The following is a 12817-nucleotide window of genomic DNA, read 5'->3' as shown; positions in this document are numbered from 1 at the left end:
AGCTGGAATTACCGCGGCTGCTGGCACCAGACTTGCCCTCCAATGGATCCTCATTAAAGGATTTAAAGTGTATTCATTCCGATTACGGGGCCTCGGATGAGTCCCGTATCGTTATTTTTCGTCACTACCTCCCCGTGCCGGGAGTGGGTAATTTGCGCGCCTGCTGCCTTCCTTGGATGTGGTAGCCGTTTCTCAGGCTCCCTCTCCGGAATCGAACCCTGATTCCCCGTTACCCGTTACAACCATGGTAGGCGCAGAACCTACCATCGACAGTTGATAAGGCAGACATTTGAAAGATTCGTCGTCGGTACTAGACCATACGATCAGCAGAAAGTTATTCAGAGTCACCAAAAGTAACGATGGACAAGCCACCGATTGGTTTTGATCTAATAAAAGCGTTCCTTCCATCTCTGGTCGGAACTCTGGTTTGCATGTATTAGCTCTAGAATTACCACAGTTATCCAAGTAAATGTGGGTACGATCTAAGGAACCATAACTGATTTAATGAGCCATTCGCGGTTTCACCTTAATACGGCATGTACTGAGACATGCATGGCTTAATCTTTGAGACAAGCATATGACTACTGGCAGGATCAACCAGGGAGCTTCGTAAATGTTTTATTTTATAAAACACAAGAATTACTCCTCTTTCACTTTAAACATACATGAAAGTCTTTTAAAAATACTATCAGTTGTTAAAGCGGTGCTGTTTGTAAGCATTTGCTTCAAATCAACACTTTAAAATTTTTGAATCTACATTATTTATTCACAATATTGAATAATAATTTAATTTTTCAAACATCCTCTCTTTTACAAATTTACTCTCGCTAGATATTTTATTATCAGAGCGACTTGGTTTTTATATACACGTAAACGTGATATTTTATTCTTGCTCGGAAACAAGTGAATCAATACTCGGTTTCATATTTGTATACTTTTTATAAGTCATACATAATATTATATAAACGCCGTAGCGATTTACCACATAAAGAGTCATTCAGTCATAGACATCGACCCGTGGTATTGATGCGTTGATATTGTATATCTTTGCCGTAGCCAGTCTCCGTCAGCGCTTACTAGTACTGCTTTGACTGACTACTCTTTCATACTAGTACGAGCCGGCGTCTAAAAGCGTTGTGGTTGCGCGCCAACTGCCAGCCGCGTCAGCGGCGGCGGATACTACGGTAGCTCCCTGTATCTAAATTACATGTTGGTACTTGAATTATTTTTTCAATATAAAATTCTTTATTTATATACACATAGTATTATTATTATTTTTTTTATAATATAATTTTATTATTTTGATAAAAATATTTAGTTTATTATTTTCTTTTTTTAAATTAAACATATAATAATTTTAAAATAGTTAATATATTAGAGTAATAATATAAAATATTATCGGTTATATAAAATAACTTATTCTTATCATTTAATCTATAATAATTATAAATAAATAAATTTAATAAATTATTTTAAAAAAAAATTTTTTTTAACTATCGTATACAATTGATGTATTGATTTTTATATATTTATTTATTTAAATGTATATTGGTAGATTAATTATTATTTATTTGAATGAAAATTATCGGTTATATGAAATAACTAATTCTTAGCATTTATTGTATAAAAATTATAAATAAATTTAATAAATTATTTCTAAAAAAAATTTTTTCAACTATCGTATACAATTAATGTATTGATTTTTATTTATTTATTTATTTAAATGTATATAATTAGTATTTTTAGTTATATTTTTTTTTTTTTAATTGAATGTTAAATATATTATAATAATAATGAAAAATATTATTGATTATATAAAATAATTTATTCTTATCATTTATTTTATAAAAATTGTAAATAAATAAATTTAATAAATTATTTTTTAAAAAATTTTATTTCAAGTATCGTATACATTTGGTATATCAATTATTATTTATTTTAATGAATATTATTCATGTATTTCTTTAAATTTATATTATTATTATTATTTTTTTCAATTGAACATAAAATAAATTATAATAATAATAATAATAATAATAATAATAATAATAATAATAATAATAATAATAATAATAATAATGAATATTACTGGTTATATAAAATAACTAATTCTTAGCATTTATTGTATAAAAATTATAAATAAATTAATTTAATAAATTATTTTTTTTTTATTTTCAATTGAATTTAAAACATGTTATAATAATAATGAAAAATATTATTGATCATATAAAATAACTTATTCTATAAAAATTGTAAATAAAAAAAAATTTTTATTTCAAGTACCGTATACATTTGATATATTGATAGTATTACATTTATACAATTGCATATATAAACCATCACATAACATCGTTTGGAAAATATTAAAACAAATAATATTACATTTATGTAAATACTTTTTTTTAAACATTTTTATATTTTAATTGACTTGACATCCAATTTCACAATCTGACAAAAGAAAACTTTATTGATACATAAATAGATAATAATAATACTTTTCCAATACCCAATTTTATCTAGATTCATTCTCATTTTATTATACTAAACTTATATGTATTTCTACTGAATTATATTTACATAAAAATTACTTAATTAATATAATTATTATTATTTTATTTATTTATTTATTTTTTTTTTTTTCGAAATAAAATACCGTAGTCTGATCATATATACACGTAAATTTTTAAATCAAAATATTATTTTTTACTTAAACTCAACATTCGATTTGTCGTATCAAGATTTTATTATTCTACTATGACAGCTACAACACACATTGGTTCGCAGCGTTTTCAACATCAATGTTTTATCTTGTAAATAAATATTTTAACATTATTATAACATATAATAATTATTATTTTTCTATCAAACTTCCATTAAACTTATTTTCAATTATATAGGATCGAAAAATTTTTTTTTTTTTTTTTTCTAAATGTATCAGTTTAAATTATATTATAATAAACAGAAACATTGTAAAAACAAAAAAATTAATACATTTATTTCATACTTATTATTTCTCTATAATAAAATTTGTCTTAGGAATTTTCACTCAAGTCTAGAGTTCATAATTATTAAATATATTTTATTGATATTTTTTTGTCCATAGATAATCATACAGAACAGTTGAAATTTTAATTAAATCGCAAATTCAACTATTTTATCGTACATTTTATTAATTAATAATAAAATTTAATATTATTATTATATTTACAAAACTTTAAATGACTTAGTAAACTACAGTAGTACTTGAACTACGCTTTGAGTGCTTAATGTCCAATAAACGGAGCTGAATTATATTAACAATAAACTAATAATGTTAAGCTTTACTAAATTTTTAACTACATTAGCCACTACATTTTTTTTTTTTTTTTTTTTTTTTTTTTTGCAAATAAATAAAAATTATTTTACGTATTCAAAATATTTATTCATTCAAACTCTGTTTAAATTAATATTATTTTAATCCCTCTTTTTTACCTAAAGTCCTCATATTCGTTAAGATTTTTCCCATACTCATCTTAAATATTCACAAATAAGCGACAAAATTTAACTGCCGTGTTGAATACTAATCTATTATCAAAAATTAAATTACTATAATATAGAGTAATTATTTTTCTATAAAGTTTGCATTATAGTTATTATGAATTATAGTAAGTAAATATATTTTTATTATTTCTCTTATTGGTAATAAGAATAAAAAAAAAAAAAAAGAAAACCACAAGTAAACAAGAATTTATTATAACACATATATACAGTTAGTTTATTTTTATTTTCAAAATATAAATTCCACTATAATAAACTATAATCTAGACATATAACATAAAGTATATGCTGTAGAAAAAAGTTTTAATGTTAATTATACTTTTCCAATATATTGGATAATATACTTAAAAATATATAATATAAATAATTGTTTTTAATCGAGAAAATGAATATTAAAAATTTCAGTTTAACTTAGGAAATAAAATAAAGAAATATCTAGAAAGATCAGATATCTCTATACATATATTAAGTAAATCTTGAGGTCAACATACAACTCTGACTATGAACAACTGCGTTAGACTTTTTTAAACTTGAAATTTTTTTTTAAATTTAATGATGCCTGTGTAGAATTCAATATAGTTCATATCATATTCGCTTATCCCGAAATTATTTAATTAAAGCGACAAAAAAATATATTCAGTTTAATTTTAGGATAGAAATTTTTTTTATGTGGATACAAAATGATTGAAATTTAAATTAAATTACAAACGAAACTGTTATTCTTCTAATTACATAGACATCTTTAAACTATTACTGGATTTTTTTAACGAAACACTTATAAAACTTATTTCAAATATAAAGTTATTATTATTTCGTTAAAAATACAAATATTAATAATGACAATGGACATGAAATTCAATTATAATTACTTGAGAATTTTTTTACAATTTGATGCTTTTTTAAACATGTTTGATTATAGTCACGAGTCAACGGCGGGAGTAAACTTGCTCTACGCTACGCCCCTTACTACTACTACCGCTTTGCCTCGACGAGCCAACAATCATCAACCAACATAGTATAATTTTTTTATCAATAATTCCACATCATTTGCATTATTTCATAATCATCAATTACAATTACATGTTTATGTTATAAAAATTTTCTTTCAATCTTACAATCACAAATAACGTAAAATCATCTAAAATAATATTTTAGTATCGATCTTTGAACTCTAACAATTTTATAAATGTCTTGTAACGAAATTGACACTTACTTTAAAACACTTAAATAATGTTTAATGCAACTACAGTTAATCTGGTGTTGACATTAAAAATGCAATCACCTGAATCTCAATAGACATTCTTTCTTTGTCATTTTTTTTTACCGCTGTAAATTGTGGTATTATTATTCCCGTTGTTATTTCAATATAAGTCATTAACTAATATATATAATATGTACTTTTTTCCTTAAGGATACATATATAATAAATTTTTATTAAGCATCTCTATTTTTATTCACAAGTCAACGACACGAGTACATTTATACTGTACTCTATAGTTCGTCACTACCTACGCTTTGCTCACATTTCATTACCTACATTAAACAATTCTTTAATATTATCTAAGTAAATTTTAATATCTATATCTTTATTGATTACATTTTTTAATATAAAACTTAAGAAAAGAAAAAATATATAAATAATACACACAATATTAAGGCGTTATATTTTATTAAAGTGATAATAAAATTCTCTTTTCATTATGTAGTAAAATCATTTTATTATTTTTCTTTTTTCTGATTATATCTAGACGTAATTTTAAAAATTCAATAGTAATATTTTATCTTATAAATTAATATTTTAACGATTCTTATTCATTATATTTTTGTAGCTCATCAATCAATAAAAATTTCTATTGAATATAAGAATAATATCATTTTCTTTTTGAACAATTTATAAAATTATATAACAATCGAAATGATAATCGAATTAATAATGAAACTATTATTTTTAAAATTATAGATATTTTTCATATACATTGAACTGCAGTAGTACTTGAGCTAGGCTTTTTGAGTACAGTTAGCTTAGGCAGTTGCTTATTAACGTCCAATAAATTATATTATAATCAACATAAAAAAAAAAAAAAAATTGTTTTCATCATAGTCTTGATAACAAGAATCCCAAGACTCAGATAAAAAACGAAAAAAAAATTATTTATAATATATTTACAATTCTCTTATTTTTATTGAGTTGACTCAAGAGTATGGCATGTCATATTTATTAAAAACATTTTGTTGATATTCTTTAACGTTTATTAATATCGTTATACATTAGTAGATCCTGTAATTTATTTCGATAATTTATAAAACCATTAATTTTTTTTTTTTTTTTTTGTCCAAATTTAATAATACAAAACCAATTGCAATTATACATTTAACTTTATATCTATTTTATTTAAATTTTTATGATTTAGTAAACTGCGGTAGTACTTGAGATAGACTTTGACTGTAGTTTGCTTCAACAATTTCTTAAAATATTCAATTAACTGAAAATTGAAATATACCAAACAAAATCCTTCCAATAGACATTTCTATTTTTTTTTTTTTTTCCAAATTTTTATTTATACAGACCTTCTGTCATATATTAATTTCAAATAACTATTTAATCTATGAATCTAATTAATATTATTCATAGTATAAGTATAATGTATTCTCATTATTGATTATTCATTGAGCATAGTTACAAGTTGACTTTTTGTGCCAGGTTCTTGTTACTCTACTATTACCGTTACAAAACTCATTCAATCACAGAGTCTTCTATGTTTTTTAACTTTACATATTTTAATATTTTATCAATCAGCTTATACTGAATTATTATCAAGTAACAATATATATGTAGTAATAAATTTTTCAATAGAATTGTTTTTTTTCTTTTTTTTTTTTTTTTTCATCAACGAGTGAACGGCGGGAGTAAGCCTGCTGCACTCAATGCCCAACACTACTAACGCTTTGCCTCAACCAAGCAACACTTATCAACCAACATAGTTTAATTTTTTACAATTACTTTACGTTGCTTTATGTTTTCTAATAGAATTTGGTTGAAATATTTTATTTACATCTTTTGTCCAATATGTACGATTAAATGGCGGGAGAATTAAAATTTGATATGAATCTGTTTAGAAAATCTTATTAAATCCAATAAATTCTCATAGAGGTTTTATGAGAATAAATTAATTCTATAGTCCAGTGTCGGCCTTATATACACACAGCTATGAGAATCTATCGTACTTTTTTATCATGAATTTGCTCCAACAAATTTTCGTCTTGTCAATTCGTATCGATTCTAAAATTAATTTATTACGTATTTGAATTGGACTTGGGATAACATGTAGAGAAACTTGAATAAGTTTTTACTATACTAAGCGTTCAATTCAAAAACTTTAAATAAATTCTCTCAGTCTAGCAAGTCAGTATGAAATCAACTCTGGATTATTTTGATCGATATTCTTAGTCATAATTTAAGTTCTTAAGGAAAAATTCATGATGAAAATCATTTAAGAGACAAAACCTGAATTTCAAAAATCAATTTTCCACTTTTAAATACTCTTTATATGTGTCTACTAATTCATTATAAATATTAAAACTTCAAGAAGTAATTTTTTTTTCTAAAAAATTAGACACTTGGTAGTTGTTAAATATATTTATTTTCATTGTTTTAACAATTCTATCCATACATTTTTTTCTTTACAATATAAACAAAAACTGTATTCAGTTTTACTGAACTATATTAAACAATAATAATTATAATAATAAATCAACCAAATTTATTTACTTCACTATTCATATAATTATTTTCTCGTGTATTTATTTTTTATTATGTATCAAAATCAATAGATCCAATTGACTGGTACCCATTGATGTTTAATAGCCAAGTCGTCCAGTGCACCGCAATTACCTGACGAAATGTATATCGTCAAAATCTTCATTAACGATTACTAAATCGATATATTTTCCATAAACTCTGTAAAGCCGCTGATTCTTCCAATGTCAATCGTGAATAATCTCCCTATTTTAAATGAAAATTTATATAATTATAAATACTTATTATTCATGATTCAATCTAATTAATGGTTATTTAATCTATTCAATCAAAAAAAAAACAACGACTAACCATGCGAAATACAAACCTCCTACAATAATGCATGTGATTCTTAAGGTCCTAGCACGCCAGAAACGACTCGTACATCCAATCACATTTCTAAAAAAAAAATACATACTCCAAATTATTAAAACTATCATACAATCCAAAATTACTTTTTATCTCAATATGATCATTTCCAAGGAAAATATTCAAGATTTATTTTTTCAATAAACTCCGTTTTAATTTTCGTATTGACTCGTTTTCGGACTCATTATTTTCTTTACAATATTTACTACAAAAAGTGCAATCATAAAATTTACAATATTTTTATTAGTTTTCAAGATATTTGAGCTTTAATAAATTATTTAAAAAAATAATTAATTTCACACATTAATTAGACCAATTTAAAAATTAAATATCACAGTTTCTAATTAACGTACATACTTTTTTAAGCACTCATATTTTTTGTCACAAAATTTTGTATTATATTATATTTATTAATTTTTAATAACTTAGTGAGCTGCGGTACTTAATTTTTATACATAATCTATATAATATTATTCTGTTTTACTTCTATGTTATACGGGTTCCCTTACATTTGATGCTCCATTACACATCTTCAGGTCTCACGAGTAAACGCCGGGAGTAGGCCTACTTAACTCAATGCCCAATACTACTAACGCTTTGCCTCAACCAAGCAACACTTATCAACCAACATAGTTTAATTTTTTATAATTTCTTCACGATTGTTTCTTTTTCAATAGAAATTTGTTTAATATTTTATTTACATCTTCTGTCTAATATGTACGAGTAAATCGCGAAATAATTTTAATTTTACCTTTAATAACTGTTGAAGAATTAGATTTCCCATAAAATGATAAGAAACCTTTTTTATATGCCGTTCAATTTCCAACACAAATATATCAAGCCCATTTTTTTACAGTAATTCGCTGACGAGATATAACATTTCAATTAAAGAAAAAGAAAATTTTCCTTCTCAAAAAAAAAAAAAAAAAAAAAAAAAAAAAAAAAATAGTTGGCTTTTTTAACACCGTCTAAGATACATTGATAAAGAAAAAAAAATGAACGTTGTACTCCAATCAACGGTCTATGACAAGCATAATTAAAAAATCTTCACATCAAAAATCGATCGTGATACGTTGTCGTATTTATTTTATTTTTTTGATAAATTTTATACAAGAAATTTAATTTATGCGATTGATTTCATGACACAACCTTATAATCATTTTACCTTTATGTCTTAATTTTTCGCGTATATATGTAAATTTCAGCGGATCGAAGTAAATTTTAACATATGTATAGATTGCTGACCTTTACTACTTCGTATATTTTTTTATGTAACTGTAAGAATAAATAGTTACAGTACATTATTTTTAACACAAAGTTTCATTTTAACTTTACAAAGTATTAAAGGTATGTATGAAATACATAAATTAATTTTATCTGTAAATATAAAAAAGCTGTGGATTCATCGTTATATTTCAATGCTGTTTTTGTTGATATCCAAATCCGTACATGACTCATGAATGTTTCTGCTACCCAACGTCGTTAATCTACAGTTTTTTTGTACTTATTTATTTTTATTTCTTTACAGAATTGTGATAATCATGTAAATAATAATCTGTCGGTTGTATATAGGTTGTTATTCAATATTCTTTTTACGTGAAATATATAATCGTTGCATTTTCAATGAGTGTAAATGTAGCAGATATACGACAATTTTTTAATTACATACAAAAAAATTAAACAATTAAAGTAAGAAAATTTTTTAAAAATGTATGTACTGAATTTTGAATGATCTTTTATTTTACAATTATTTTAATTTATTATTTCAAAGTTTTTAAAATTGTCAGATGTTCTCTAACTTTACTATCATATATTTTCATAACTATAAATAAGCCACTGAATGATTCTAAAGTTAGCAGACAATTAGTAATTTTCGGATTTTTTTTTCAATAAATCAATTACAAAAAAACAAAAACTAAAAATATGCACTTGTAGAAAATTTAAAATACTACTAGTGCAATTTTTTTAAACCATTTTTTTTTCTATAATTTATTGTTTAAAAAAAAGTCCAAAAATTATTAGACGTCGGCTAACTTTAGTATCATCATCATACCACTGATCCGTCATTATTATATAGAGATCAGTGCAAAAAAATTTAGTTTTATTGTAAATTATGTATAGTATGATTTTTATTTGGTCGACATCCATGTAAACTGAACTTTTCGTGATGTTTATCACAGTTTGTATACCAAAGTACCGGTAGTATATTTTGCTTTATTATTACAGAATTCAAATAGCTACAGATTTAACAAATTTTTCTCGTCTTAGTATACAAAGTAAATTTTATTTATATAATAATTTAATTTATCAACAAGTAAGAGAAACAATTACGAAATGTCTGGACCTATGGTTTTGTGTCAACTATGGATGGGTGGCGTAAGTAATGACAAAATTTATTTTAAATTATTTCATAAACAAAATTAAGGAATCATATTTATTTTAATTTTGTTGATTATTTGTTAGTTTAATTTACTCGTTATATTTATTGATTAGTAACATTTGAAAGTTTTCCAAACAAAAGATTAAACTTATAGGTTAGAAGTAATCATTTTTGTGATTATTTTGAAAAATAAATTTCAAATAATTTCATTTAATAATGATAAGATTTAATTAGTGTGAATGTAGCAGGCATCAGACAAATTTAAAATTATCAATAAATAGAATAAAAAATTGATTGAATAAAATTTTTAAAAAATGCGCATTTGTAAAATTTTAAAATTAATAAATATTATTTTTTTATTGTTTACTCTATTTATTTATAATTTTAAATTTGTCTGATGTCTGCTACATTCACACTCATCAGATTTAAAAAAAATTGGATATTAAATATTTTAGTTGGAACCATATATGACAGAAAGCTTTATAATGAATGCATTTCATAAAATGGGCGAACAACCACAAACAGTAAAAGTAATGAGAAACAGATACACTGGTGAGCCAGCAGGTTATTGCTTCGTACATTTTCCAACTGATGAAATGGCTCTTGATGCAATGCATAAATTAAATGGTAAAGTAATTCCAGGATCTAGTCCGGTAAGTTATTATTTTTTAATTATGTCTATAAGTTTACTTAAATCTAAAGTAAAGGTATCGTTTTTGGTCACTTTTGGACACTTGGAAAATTTCAATAAAATAATTTGAAAAAGCCGCAATAACAATGAATTTTTTTTAGTTTATTTAAAAATACTTTTATCCCACCATTAAAATAGAAATTTTATTTTACACTTTTTCATTGATTAAAATGAAGTATTAAATGTCCAAAAATGAAACAGTGACCGCAAGTGGTACCTCTACTTTATATAAACTAACCTAATAAGTTCAAAAATTTGTTTGAAAAAATGTTGTCCTCTCAATTTTTATGAGTGTGAATGTAGCAGACATCAGACAAATTTAAAATTATAAGTAAATAGAGTAAATAATTAAAAAAATAATATTTATAAAAACTGCACTTATTAATTTTCAAATTTTATAAATCCGCATTTTTTTTAAATTTAATTCTATTCATTATTTAGTCTATTTATTAATAATTGTAAATATGTCTGACGTCTGCTACATTCACACTCATTCAATTTTTTTATTCACAAAAATACTATTATTTTTAATAATATTTACGCATTGATTATTTCAGTCTGTTAGATTTCGGCTCAATCATGCCAGTACTACAGGCAAACCTGCAGCAGATCGTGAATTCAGTATCTGGGTTGGTGATTTATCAACGGATGTTGATGATTATTCATTATACCGGGCATTTGCAGCTAAATATAATTCTATTCGTACTGCTAAAGTCATTTTAGACAGTTCAGGATTCAGTAAAGGTTATGGCTTTGTTAGATTTGCTAATGAGGATGAGCAAAAAAATAGTTTAGTTGCTATGAATGGTTACAGAGGTTTAGGAACAAAATCTTTGAAAATATGCAACGCAGTTCCCAGGCCATGGAACAAATTAACAGGGTAAAATATTGCTCGTATCCTTAACAAAATTATTATTTTTATAATTATATTTGACAATTATATAATTATTTTTATTCATTATCAGATCAACTACACCGCAATCATCTTCGGAATATTCATCCACAAACATTAGCTCAGAAGGATATAATTATTATGATACTTCGTCTTATTGGAATAGCTACAGTGCATGGCAACAAGGTTATTATGAGAGTGAACCAACTGCTGATGTATACGGTGCATATGTTTCTGAACAAAAACCTGAAGAAGATGAACTAGAACTTATTGGTAAATTTTTTATTTAAAAAATGAATTAAAAATCATTTTTTTTTTACTATCCTATGATAATCATTAAGTAAACTTTTATTTTTTAGAGCACTCTCTTCCAGTTGACAGTGATAAACTTAATCGAGAAATTATTGAACAAGATTACAACATGTGGGATGCATTAGAAAGTTCCAAATGGATTCCTTGTGACACTCTCGAACTATGTTATTAGAAATTTAATAAACTATAACTTTTTTATAAAAACAATGGAAATATTTACTCAGATGACTAATCTTTTTCAACAAATTTTTACAGATTAATAGTTTCAGTACTTAAACTGTTGTTAGTTCAAAATGTGTTTGCATTTTTCTTATAACAAAAATGACAAACAAATTTTTTGATTATTAAAAAAAAAATCTGAAAACGGTTTACCCTGTAGGCCAACCCCAAACTTTCCACTGTTTTCGAGCTCGAAAACATTATTGGTAAAATTTTTAGCTCTTCAAGCTTGAAAAACAACTGGACTAAAAATATTTACATTTCACTGAAGAAAATTAATTTTTGTCCGACGATATTTTTGGAACAAAACGACGGATTAGCACGTACTTTGCAGCAATCAAAAGAGTCTGTTGAGACTTAGATTCAATCAAAGTAAAAAAACCAATCAGTCGAGCGATTTACGAGTTATACAACAATAACAGCAAAAAAGAGTTTTTCTTATTTTCATTTTTGGTGTAACTTGGAAACTACTTGATTGACCGACTCCAAAATGTAATCAGTTTTAAGTTTGGTGAGCTTTTTCGATTGCCGCCAAGTAAGTTTAAATCAATTGAATCGTTCCAGAGATATCGGGTGCATTCGGAAATGCTCTAGCTCTAGCCAAACGGTTCCATATAACGA

The 12817-nt window shown here is 24.5% G+C and overlaps 1 protein-coding gene, 1 long non-coding RNA gene and 1 other non-coding gene across 3 annotated transcripts in view; 1 reads left to right on the top strand and 2 right to left on the bottom strand.

Moving 5' to 3' along the window:
• LOC130674094 (small subunit ribosomal RNA) overlaps positions 1–604 on the bottom strand; it is a 1910-nt gene extending 1306 nt beyond the window's left edge. The window contains exon 1 of the ribosomal RNA XR_008990989.1: positions 1–604. This exon is cut by the window's left edge and continues 1306 nt beyond it. This is a non-coding gene — a ribosomal RNA (small subunit ribosomal RNA).
• Positions 605–7182: 6578 nt separating this feature from the next.
• On the bottom strand, positions 7183–8603 carry LOC130673206 (uncharacterized). The gene is made up of 3 exons (XR_008990854.1): positions 8212–8603; positions 7662–7732; positions 7183–7540 (listed from the first exon to the last, which is right to left on the bottom strand). It is a non-coding gene; the product is annotated as an uncharacterized LOC130673206 (long non-coding RNA).
• A 769-nt stretch (positions 8604–9372) lies between these two features.
• Positions 9373–12190, top strand: LOC130673203 (tRNA selenocysteine 1-associated protein 1). Its single transcript, XM_057478156.1, has 6 exons — positions 9373–9391; positions 9929–10078; positions 10538–10735; positions 11331–11653; positions 11739–11938; positions 12025–12190. Exons 2-6 carry the CDS (start codon positions 10037–10039, stop codon positions 12147–12149), a joined length of 888 nt encoding a protein of 295 aa, XP_057334139.1. The 5' UTR covers positions 9373–9391; positions 9929–10036; the 3' UTR covers positions 12150–12190.
• The last annotated feature ends 627 nt before the right edge of the window (positions 12191–12817 follow it).

Source organism: Microplitis mediator, chromosome 8, assembly GCF_029852145.1.
Source record: "Microplitis mediator isolate UGA2020A chromosome 8, iyMicMedi2.1, whole genome shotgun sequence".
Lineage (NCBI taxonomy): Eukaryota > Metazoa > Arthropoda > Insecta > Hymenoptera > Braconidae > Microplitis > Microplitis mediator.
This window is presented reverse-complemented; position numbering and strand designations above follow the sequence as displayed.

Excerpts from the sequence above, each read along its gene's own strand:
- LOC130673203 (XM_057478156.1), top strand. The coding sequence starts at position 10,037 with ATGTCTGGACCTATGGTTTTGTGTCAACTATGGATGGGTGGC. Across the intron at positions 10,736-11,330 it reads TAATTCCAGGATCTAGTCCG|TCTGTTAGATTTCGGCTCAA; the intron begins GTAAGTTATTAT and ends TGATTATTTCAG. Across the intron at positions 11,654-11,738 it reads CCATGGAACAAATTAACAGG|ATCAACTACACCGCAATCAT; the intron begins GTAAAATATTGC and ends ATTCATTATCAG.